Here is an 11,700-nt window from a genome sequence, read left to right as displayed (position 1 = left end):
GGGGGGGAGAGCTCTCTCAGTGCATTACCCTGTAGTGGAATATTTTCTAATTAATACTCGGCTTTGTTTACAGACGCTTTGATTTAATTAAGTGATGAAGAGGCGAGTTGGATTAGCTGTTAATTGATTTAATTATCCAATTTGTTTGTCTCAGGCATGATTCCAGCAGAGCTCCAGCAGCTGTGGAAGGAGGTTACGAACGCTCACGTGAAGGAGGAGCACAACAACAGCCACAACAACAACGGCCACCGGGGTCTCGACCTGTCCTCCCCGGCGCCGCCAAAGAACACCCACCTCAACCATCACGCCTCCTCCAACGGGCAGTACATGAGTCACAAGAGAGAAGCGTGAGTCTCAAAGTATTTTATAAGTTTCTTGTTTTCTGTCTCATCCGTGGTTTTACAATGAGTTGGAAGCCTGAAAGTATGTTTGCGTTTTGTTCCATGACAGAAATGCGGTTAGGGTTAGGCAAACACCCCAATACTGAATATCACAACTTGTACTTTTGGATTCAAAAGTCATTCAAATCTTGTTATTTTGTCAAAACAAAACGTCCACAAATCTTAAACATGTGTTTGCACCAAAGCTTAATTCCTGCAGAATCCCTTGGAAAAATCCCAATGGCTTTTTGTCGAGGGAACCCGTTCAACACTAACTAACGGGTTGGCCTACAAGAATGTGACATTATTAATGAAGCTTGTGAACCAGTCCTTGATGTGCAATATACTCCCATTTAAAAATAGCTATATGTCTCTAGGCCTTGGCCGATGAACCCTGTTGGGTTTTCTCTTAATTCATGGTGTGTAAGTATCTTTTTCATTACGGCAAACACAGCCTGGATACAGCAGGGGATATCTACTCTACACAGCTTTCATTGCCACCAACTGCACTGTAGCCGTTTTGCATATCACACTCAAATCTTTGAATCCTTTGAATTATTTTTTGAATGCAAACGCAGCTGTACATTTGTACTTGTAAAGCATTAATATCACAAGTCTCTTCTCAGACAGGAAAACCTGTTCCTTTGTGAACTTGTTGACGTGCAGTATCAACACGATCATCACCTGTCACACCAGGAATGACAAAGACATTACCACGAACAACAAAGAATGCTAGAGAAACAAACACTGGGTGTATCATATCTTTTCAAAGCCAGGATGAATCATGAGCAGAAATGTTTGCGCTCTGGGCTGTGGGTCTGCGTCTTTAAGGAAGGAATTAATTTGGCATCTTACACATTTGCTTGTTTTCTTGCACCAACGCCTGATCTTTGAACCGCTAGTGAGGAGCCTCCAGGCGCCGTGAGCTCACTGCATAACATCTGACTTGTGTTTCAGTGATCAAAAAACCTACGCGTCATTATGAAAGCAATGCCGATGAAAACATGTTTAGTGCAGTAAAGCGGCATGCCTTTGGAGGTGAAGAGGGGCTGTTGGTGAAAGGGGGGGGGGTTGTAGAGAGGATCTGAGTGACTTGGAGAGGAAATGCTATGATTCACTGATGGAGAGATACAAAGCGGAAAGCAGCTATTTCATTTCAAGCGGTGATATCAGTTTAACACCTATTCATAATACCTGTAATGACATATCCTCTTTAATGTTTCAAAGTTATCTTTAAGCACAGACACTGGAGAAAAAAAAATAAAATAAAATGGGCTCCCACAGTTTGACAGTATCCACAGGCTCCCGGCTCTTCATCCACACGGTGGCTGAATGTCTGGGTTTTTTGGTGTAGTTGAAGACGAATCGCAGGGGAGGATATTGATTCGCTCACTCCATCAAACACAGTCACAAACAAGGTGAGCATCGACGGCAGGGGGAAAGTCGAGAGGCTGAGGGCTCCACGAAACATCGGAGAAGACATAACGCAAGAACCGGCAGCCCCCTCTGCCTGGCGCTGACTGTCAGAGATTAAAGAAGATGTCAACAGCAGTTTAACACGAGCTTAAGAGAAGAAAGTAGTCTGAATATTCTCGCAGTATCTTAGATCTGTCAGAAAACCAAGCAGGTGATTCTCATCCAGCGCATCTGCTCGAGGAATTTACGGATTACCTACCCAGCCTCCCAATGTGCAATTCGCTAAAGGAAAGCAGACGAAGTGAACACAAAACATTGCTTATTAAATGATGCTAATTTAGATCCACACACGACCAATAATCCTCTCTCACACAACTATCAGGAGCATTGTTCCCCCTGCCCGCCTTTTGATGGTGCAAACTCAATTCTAATCAGACTCCTTGGGAAGACAAAAAAAAATGAAATATTATTAAGTGTGGTTATTCTAAGCAAGGCTCTGAGAAAACGTCTGTGTTATAATCCAGGGATTTGAATAATCAGGTTGAAGATAATGGGCTGGGCCGGCCCGGGCGTAAATAGAGAGCATCCACTCATCCTCCCAGCGCTGAACTTAATGAACTTTTAATTGATGCGGTTTTCCAAGTCCTTTTGTCATGCAACAGAAACAAGCCCTCTCTGCTGATGGGCCTGTTTTCCCGACTGGCTTCAGATTGGTTTACAGCAGGCCCTAAGTACCATGTAGTTAGTTTCATGTGTCATATAAAATCTGCCCAGGCACAACGACGCCTGCAACTAAAACCTTAAGTGCATCCACAGGAATCACTCACCGGCTTTGCACTTCCGTCTTAAGGAAGGAGGAGAAATTCAATCACTGCCGGGCTTGACACACCGAAGACGAGGCGAGCGGTCCTGCTTTGACTTGTCTCAAAAAACACTCTGGCAAAGGCAGGCTGGGATTTCTTTCTGTTTGTCTGAACAACAACCATCATGATATGACCAGGGTCTGAGTCACTCAATCTGTCGGCCCGCGTGGCTTCTGAATGCACAGAACAAGATATACCCCTGTGAGCCAGGTCATCTTTATTCAATGATTTGCTGATTTAAATGAAAATGTGGCTGATCTGTATCTGACACAAATTCCCAATACAGTGCTGCTTCAGCTTTGTGAAGGTGGCGGGTGGGGGGTGCGTCGCCACAAAGCGCTTGGCCCACTTTGCTTCCCAACAACCATCAGTAACCACAGCTCGGGGACTGGAACACAGCAATCTGTTAAGGAGATAAATAATCAGATTTGGCACAGCACTCCCATCTCTCTTGCCTTTCATTTGTCTTACACCAGAAAAACTGATAATTAAATCATTTAGGGTGAACCATGCCGTGTTACAGAGAAGACAGGAAGGGAAGGATCGGGCCTAGAGTGTTAACAAAGGAGGATTGAGGGGCTCGAGACATTTTCTAATATGAACTCCGGACAATATTTGGAGAATCAGGTCCGCGCATTGTCTGGAGTTTCCCTCTTTGACATGTAGCCCAAAACAAGAGATTGTCTGTTTCAGAAGAGTTCTCACTTACCAGAAATGTTTTCGACAGTCTGTAGTTGGGTCATTAACAACAGACGGTCCGTACTTTTATTAAATGTGTCTGACGTTTTGGCGTTAGCTCTTTTCCGACAGACATTCCAGAGTCTGGTTTTCTTTCAAGCTCGACATCTTCGTTGGCGTCTTGGTGAAAAACACCCATCTTTTTCGATGCTTGTTTTATTCCGCTTTCAATCCAGCTAATTTATCATGATTGGATCTAGTCATACATGCGCTAAAACGGTCATCAAAGCACCTTTGTATGGGACCTGATGGTAAAATCTATTGTCTGATCCTAATGAATAGGACATTTGACCTCTCGAATGCATCTCCTTCTAATGTGTAGATAATTTAAGGGTTGTGTAAAAGGGGCTAAGTAGCAGAGTGAGAGTGTTGTGACTGGCTTCACATGGCCGGACTCTGACCTAGCATGGTGGACATCAATCTTCCTTTTTCTTGCTGATAGATTGAGTCCATCAGCACAGGACGACGCCATAGATCACGACTTGTTTATGGCCCAAAGCATCTCATCATCAGAAGAGGTGAACTAGAAATCCAGCTGTCGGAGTCGTTGGTGTCGACACATAAACACAGAGCATCACCTTTCTGTCCGGGTCTATGGACACTTTAATGTTCCCTCGCCTCTAAAGGAAGCTGATGACACGGTTTTTTACTCGTCGCTGTTACAAGATCATTAGGGTGTTCTCCCCCCCCCCTGGGCTGCCTGACAAAAATAACATCCTGACCGACCTGTCGTGGCAGTCAAATGTAACGCGGTGGGTTTCTTTTCTCCCTTACTGTACATGTTCTCAAATGGGAGAAAACCCCATGTACCCTACACTCTTCTCCAATTACACTAATGTAGCTCATTTGGTGTAAATTCTGTCATTTACTACTGTTTAGCCATCCACCATTTAAAAGGGCTCTTCTGCCGCAAGCCCCTCGCAGCGCTTTGTGCTCACTGATTCCCAGCGCACTCCACATTTCAATTTCTTATTAATACAGAATTAACCAACAAGCCTGCTCACAAAGAATTAAAAAAATATATCCCTTTAAATAAAAAATCATCGTTACCTTCAGCAGTCCACAAATGTCCTTGTTAAAAACTCATTATAATAGGCCGGCCCGCCATCTATTTATTAGCTGTATCAAAACAGAGGTCTTAATGTGAATGCATAATTCATAATTGAATTTCAAAAAAAAATCAGACTTTTGAAAGAGGCACAGAAAAAACTGCTAACCACATTCATGAATGCTTGACTGCTTCCTAATTGCAATGCAATTATCACATGTTATGAACAATGCCAACTCCTAAGCAAGTAATTATAACACAAGGAAACTAGTGACGACCTTTAAGATTTCCTACTTGAAGTACATCTCTGCTAACATTGATACAAATGAGATTTTAATCTGAACATCAGCGTGTTGAATCCTGCACGCCACGGTTAGATTACTTTCTGTTCACTTTCAAATCAACTGCTAAAACCATAGCAGATGTGTGATTGGCTGAGCCACGCAAGAAGTATTTATTTCCCCCTCTCTGTCCCTTCATACATCCCCGGAATTAGTAGGAATGTTCTCTTATTGAATATATGTGTATGAATGAGATTTTTAGCATTATTCCCACATGACTAAACAATAATGAATCTCCCGATCTGGCCGTTGTACAGAGCAGTGCTCAGACTGGCGGTTATACAGCGGTGTTGTCGCACCAGAAGCACAGGTGGCAGCGATATAGGCCAGTCCCCCAGGCTCTTGTACTCGAAAGTTGTGTGTCTTGTACGATACTGTGTCCATATGGCTGCCTGTCTCGCTCTATCAGCAGACACAGGTCGGTTCTCTCAGCGCTCATCGTGGCTATCCACGGTTCCCAGCCTCTCGCCATATGGAAGATGTTGTAAAGTTTGATTTTCAGGGAACGTCCCCCTTCGCTATTTAGACTGATTGCACCAAGCCATAAGCTCCCTGTAGATGCGCTGCTTGTCAGCCCCTGGTGACATGGAGTGGTCAGTAGATAAATTGATACCAGGCGGGGATGTTTACACTCATGTGAAAAAAACGCCTGATGCTTTTTTTTTTATCTAGTGGGGGTTTCATGTTGTGGTACACACACTCCTCCAGGTGGGCTCCGGGACATGATGCAGCAGGAAAAGCAGCGGCTGAGGAAGCCCCCTAGCAGCCTTGATCAAAGTGAATTGAAACATGGCTCAGTGATACTAAATAATTACATATTGATTTGGTTTCTCTTTCGCAACGTGACTCCCTTCTTTTAAGAGAAGAGCAAGCAGAGATCACACAGGTACTCTGATCCGACACAAGCCAGGTTCACAGATCAAGTCGAAGCCAAAGGTTTTCATGTGGAAACTACATCAGCGCTCACAGGGAGGTGCTAACCAGGCAGCAGCTTAGCAGCAGAAACCTGAGTCTGTGACCCGTTATGTAACTTGTTGTCAGAGGTGGAGAGATCTCTTTCTTATAATAAAGAAAAATCACATTTTACTCTATATCGAGACGTGAAGTTTGTCACAGTAGAGGCACAACATACTAATATGAACCTGAACATGAGCAGAAGATGTCCTCTTTTGACTGATCTGTTTAATTCCACTTTTATTTGAAAACGTTACAAATTATTTTAGAATCTAAATCTGTCTCTTTCTGTGACTTGCAGATCCACGCATGAAGACCATTCCCACCACAGCCACCCTCTCTACGGTCATGGAGTTTGCAAATGGCCTGGATGTGAGGCGGTGTTCGACGATTTCTATTCATTCCTAAAGTAAGTCAAAGTCTCCGTCAGATGTTTCTACCGCAGTTTGTTTGTCCACGATTGCATGTTTAGTGACCCCCGGGGACTCCAGGCACTACAGGTGCAGCCGGTTGTTTTTCCTCAGTGCGGTGCCTGTGTTTGGCCCTCTCTCTGCACTGTGCCGGGGTCTCCTTCTGAGAACCGCATGGGCCTCTAATTCCTGTGATAAGTGCAGTTCCCATGGTGACAGGGGCCGTTTTTCCCAAACAAACAACGGTAGGATGTTTATCTGCAGCAGCCCACACTTAGGGCGCTCTGCATGTTTGCCCTTGTCACTGGACGGACAGGGGATTGGTGTGTGTGTGTGTGTGTGTGTGTGTGTGTGTGTGTGTGTGTGTGTGTGTGTGTGTGTGTGTGTGTGTGTGTGTGTGTGTGTGTGTGTGTGTGTGTGTGTGTGTGTGTGTGTGTGTGTGTGTGTGTGTGTGTGTGTGTGTGTGTGTGTGTGTGTGTGTGTGTGTGTGCGCCTGGCTCAGCTCTTTCTGTCTTTCTCTCACTGCTTTGTTTGTCTTACTCTCTCCTTTCTCTTTCTAAAGCTTTACTTCTCAGACTTTTGGTTTACAGTGTTGCTTATTTTATCAAAGGCTCACCACGCTGTGTTCAAGTTAAACATGTACAATAGGAGTCCGAACATTTTGCTATATCATGAATCATTTCAACAATAATCTGTTGATCTGCAGGACAAGGCAGTGTGGGAAAGTATTGCAGTAAAGCGGAGTAAAGTGTTGAAAAGATTAGGAAGTGTTCACATTTGAAAAAACTATAAAAACTGAGACTAATACTACATTTAGGCAAACCAGATACAAAAGGTAACATGTATTTACATAGATGTTGGTTGAACAGATATTAGTACTTCTAAGTAACTTACATACTAACATGTTCAATTAATTAAATAAAATGGTAAACAAATACAAATGGTGCTCGTTACAAAAATGCAGTTCTTAGGTCAAAGCTGTCTTTTGATTTTTTTTTAAAACCTACCAATTTCCAAAGTAAATTATGCAACAACAAAAAAAGTAAAATCAATATTTTGTGTTTCTTTTCCAACAAAACACACAATAATGCAACTTTGACATGTTCTTTGAGACTACCCTCTATGAGAAGCACTATCAAGGTTATTTTGTATTTCAATCGCTTTTAGGAAGTTGTAAATGGGTTCAGAGTCTTAGTAGATATGATTCTCCATTTCCCCCCACCCTCATGATGTACCTCAGAAGCCCCCCTCCCCATCTCCTCAGAGTGAGCAGGGTAACAGGTTGAACCCTGACACCGGCCCTTTGTTGTCGCCATGTCTCTCCGACTGAGTCACACCGACGCTCCACTGATCATCCTGTGTGCAGGAGGTAATCCAACACATAACAGCGCCATGGTTACGGAGAGGATGAAAACCTCTGCATTGTGGCAGCAGATCAATGGCTCACTGTCACCCCGGATTAGTCGCACTTTAAACAAGATATGACACAATTCCATTATCCTAAAACAAGCACTCGCAGACAGAGGAAGGTGCAGCGCTCACAGGAAGCACAACGCACTCTGTCTTTGTCAACATCTGAATTTTCTTTATCGACGTGAGCGGTGGAAAGTAACAAAGTACTTTTACTACAGTACTTTTACTTTGCTTGAGTATTTCCTGCTTCAATTTATAAGAGAATATTTCATTTATTTGAGTTGATTTCAGGTTCATAATATTAACACAAAAATGAAATCAACATGTGAATTATGAAGTACTATTATAGATTAATATACCTGTCAGGTAAATTAAAATATGTGATTTTAAAATGGGGCATTACACACAATGAGTCATGTTGGTACTTTAAGAATATACTATACTTTGTACTTTTACTTAAGTATGCTTTTGTATGCTGGACCTTTACTTGAAGCAGATTATTTAACACTGTAGTATTTCTACTTTTACTTAAGTAAAAAACTGACTACTTCTTCCACCTCTACCTAAAATACATTCATCTCAAAGAGAGAAGAGATGCCAGATATTAGCTAGTAGCATATTTCCATCTGCAGTCTTTATAATAATGCTTATACTTTTACCTATGTAACATTTTGCGTGCTAGTCTTTTACTTGTCACAGATTATTTTAACAATTTAGTGTTGCTATTTTGATTTATAATCCGAGTACTTCTTCCACCTCTGATTGACGTAAATCCACTTTGAGCGCGGTTTTCTTTAGAAAAGAAAGGTTATTCAATCCAGAGCCGTTTCTATGCAAGAGGAGAAAAGAGTCCGTTTTATTTAATAAACATCCTGTGACACGTAGTTATTAAACCACGTATCACACACATATTTCAGCTTAGGGAGTGCCCTCCTAAATCCATCACTATTTATTGTATTCTGACATCGCCTCACCCTTTGTTTATAGAAGAGAGGGGAATTAAATTCAGCTCTGCCTTCACAGAAAAGTCTCTAAGTGCACTCTGCCATGTTTTTACAAGTGTTTTTATCATGGCAACATCTTGTTTACTTTAGTTGCCTGCTCAAACTGCTTGGAACATGTTAAGAAAACATTTGGGGAGAGTCTCCACAAAGCTGCCTTTGTTTAACAGCAGGCGAGAGTGCGAGCGGCTCACCAAGGTGTTAACTCTCAAACCCTTAAGCACTTCCACATGAAAAACCAGCAACTGATACTGCGGGCCTCTGAGAAACACTGAGAAAATAAAAACAAAGAAATACATCAGGCATTAAAATGCTCTTAGAGTGTGTGTGTGTGTGTGTGTGTGTGTGTGTGTGTGTGTGTGTGTGTGTGTGTGTGTGTGTACTAGAGAAAGGTAAGGACTCTAACGTCAACCAGATTTCAGCTCCGCATGCCAACAGCAACAACTAACACGGGACTGAAATGTTGTTTTAAACTGTGTGTGTGTATTTGTTCTGTCTTTTGAAGAAAACATGACATACCTACGTGCAATATCTTGATAAATACAAAAAGCACTGAATCCCTGTTCCTGTTTTTCGTGGAACGGGGGGGAGTGGGGGGGGTTCGGTGCACAGAGGGGCGGGGTGCAGTTCATAGCAGAGGCTCGGGTGTTTTTTTACAGGGGTCAGGACCCCTTCTCCAGCGTCCAGTCAGAGGTCAGAGCCAGGGAAACACTGCAGTGCCCTCTAGTGCCAAACACTCTGCTGAAAGCACAGAAGCTCATCTAACACATTCCACACAGACGAATACATGAGAAGTGACTTATGCAGAATTTAAAATCGGATTCAGAAATACTTTATTTGTCCCACAGCGGGGACATTTGCATTGTTATACAGCAGAGGGACAGTGCAGGTAAAAAGGTGAAACTAACTTAAGAAAACATATTGGATAGAGACGTGTTCATAAAATACAAAAAATGCATTCATGGTAAAATGAAGTTAACATGTACAAATAATGAGGTAGCAGCCGGTAACATTAATACATTGTAAAATATAAAGGAATGGGAAAGTCTAATAGTTTCTTTAAAATACATGTGTATAATGTATATTGCTTGAAAATGGAAATGCAAATACAAAAATGGTCAAAAACATGTATTAGAATACATAGTTTAAAAAAAAGTCAGAAAATGATACACTTTACATTTTTGATAATAATTGTTGATAATAATAAGAAACAATGCTTTTTAAATATAAATACTACTGTAAAGATGGATGCAGTTAATTTAAAATGCCCTTAAACAGTGAGGAAGATAAACCGTCCTCAGAGACAGCTCGAAGCTCTGGGCCCATAATAAATCATTAGAAACTGTAAAAGCAAAAAAAAAGAATTGATAAGCAAACTAACTGATACGTAAAAAGCCCTCTGTTACATGAGCGTCTATTTAGCGAGTGGTATTGTTGCCATTCCCATCAGGGACTGTCATCCTGCCAGAGAGCTTTTAAAAAGGGGCTTCATTTGAAGTCCAGAAAGTGACACATGCCAACGTTCATAGCCTCTCTCCGCGTCAATTCCCCCCCCCCCTGAATCCCCTGCTCCCGTGTCCAGACACTCCTCTCAGGGCTGCATTAGGGCCATTTGAATATTTCATTTCCTATTAATTATGCACTGTGACTCTCCATGTCATTAGAAGAAATAAAGTGGAATGTAACAAAGGACGAAAAGGAGCGGGGGGGGGAAACGTCTCCTCTGAACGAGAAATTCCAAAGCTGCTCACGTAGGCCCTGCCTTCATCGAAAATTCACTCGGTGCCAGTTCAATTGAAGCTGAAAACGTCTTTACCTATTATTTTCTTCTTTGAAATGTAGTAAGATGTCCTGAGATGTTTACCGGTTTCATTTTCCCCGACCTACTTAATTAATTAATTTGACTCAAACAAAAGGAAAAGCCCCGCCTGAATTGATTTAAGCGAAAAAGGAGGGGTTTTTATTTTAAAATGCCTACTTTTTTAAATTTTGCCACAATAATGAACTTTCAAAGTGCTGAATGTATCGCAGCACAATAGGAGAACCTTAAAAAGAGGGGGTGGGGGGGGGGTGAGCACATTTCCCATAAAGATTTAAATCATTCCCTTCAAGGTTGGAAATACGACAAACCTTCACATTTCAAGCGCAGCCCTATCAATTCTCCCTTCCCGTGTGTCTGTTTTCTGACGCACAAATGTGTTGTCTGTACATAAAGCAAACGGCGTCGAATTTATAGGTCCATCATCGCGCCGCCTTCACAGGTTGACTCTGGCCATCTTTTGATTTGCAGTAAATGACGAGGAAAAAGTGCATTTGGAGAAGACGAGCGCACCTCTCCCCCTCCGCCGGCGCCACGCCTGGTGACAGTGACCTACATGGTCACCGAAGATGTGATATAATTTATGATATATATAATATATTGGATCCATTAGCGAGCATAATGAAGTAGTGAAATGAAAGGGTATTTGTGAAATCAGTTCAAACATCCTGCTCGGATTATGATTAAATGATTAATGAAATGCCCCTGCATAAGCATTTTCAAACAGTAATTCATGCGGCGGCTGATAAAATTCCTCCAATCATATTTCCTTCACTCGTGAACCTTATCTCCACCATTTTATATAAATCACAGGAAAAAAAAAAACCCTGTCTGCTACCCCAGCGAGCTACTTATTTAGATTAGTTATAGGAAAAGAGAACATCTCTCCCTGTATGAAATAATCACACATAATTATATCCATAATTCAAGTTGGTGACAGATCCCATCTCCTCGTCCTGTTGTCCTCTGCGTCCCGGCTACTGGGATTCTCTTAATTACACAATTAGCACAAAAATAGGTAAAAATCCAACAAGCCAAAAGAAAGGGGGGAATACAAATATATAGCATTAAAAAGCATTATGTATATCATGATATATAATCATATTAAGTGTCATCATATTATATCCTCCTGACTGCTTTTCTGTTTTTGTTTTGTTTTTGTTTGTGTTTTTGTTCTTGTTTTGTTTTGTTTGTCGACCTTACTCGTAATGTAAAGTGTCTTTGGGTCTAGAAAAGCGCTATATAAATCCCATTTATTATTATTATTATTATTAAGTTTTATTCCTGTGTGTTAAGAAGTGTTCTGGGTATGCTGAT

General features: G+C 41.8%; 1 protein-coding gene across 1 annotated transcript in view; it reads left to right on the top strand.

Moving 5' to 3' along the window:
- Positions 1 to 155: 155 nt before the first annotated feature.
- Positions 156 to 11,700, top strand: part of foxp1b (forkhead box P1b) — a 29,735-nt gene continuing 18,190 nt past the window's right edge. Inside the window, exons 1-2 of the mRNA XM_010796334.1 lie at positions 156 to 347; positions 6,042 to 6,149. Of these exons, the coding sequence (XP_010794636.1) occupies positions 157 to 347; positions 6,042 to 6,149 (299 nt within the window). The 5' untranslated portion in view covers position 156. The remainder of the gene's footprint in view (positions 348 to 6,041; positions 6,150 to 11,700) is intronic.

This window comes from Notothenia coriiceps, unplaced genomic scaffold (genome assembly GCF_000735185.1).
Source record: "Notothenia coriiceps isolate Sejong01 unplaced genomic scaffold, NC01 NC01_scaffold00037250, whole genome shotgun sequence".
Taxonomy (NCBI): domain Eukaryota; kingdom Metazoa; phylum Chordata; class Actinopteri; order Perciformes; family Nototheniidae; genus Notothenia; species Notothenia coriiceps.
The sequence above is the reverse complement of the archived record's forward strand: the minus strand, read 5'-3'. Positions and strand labels throughout refer to the sequence as shown.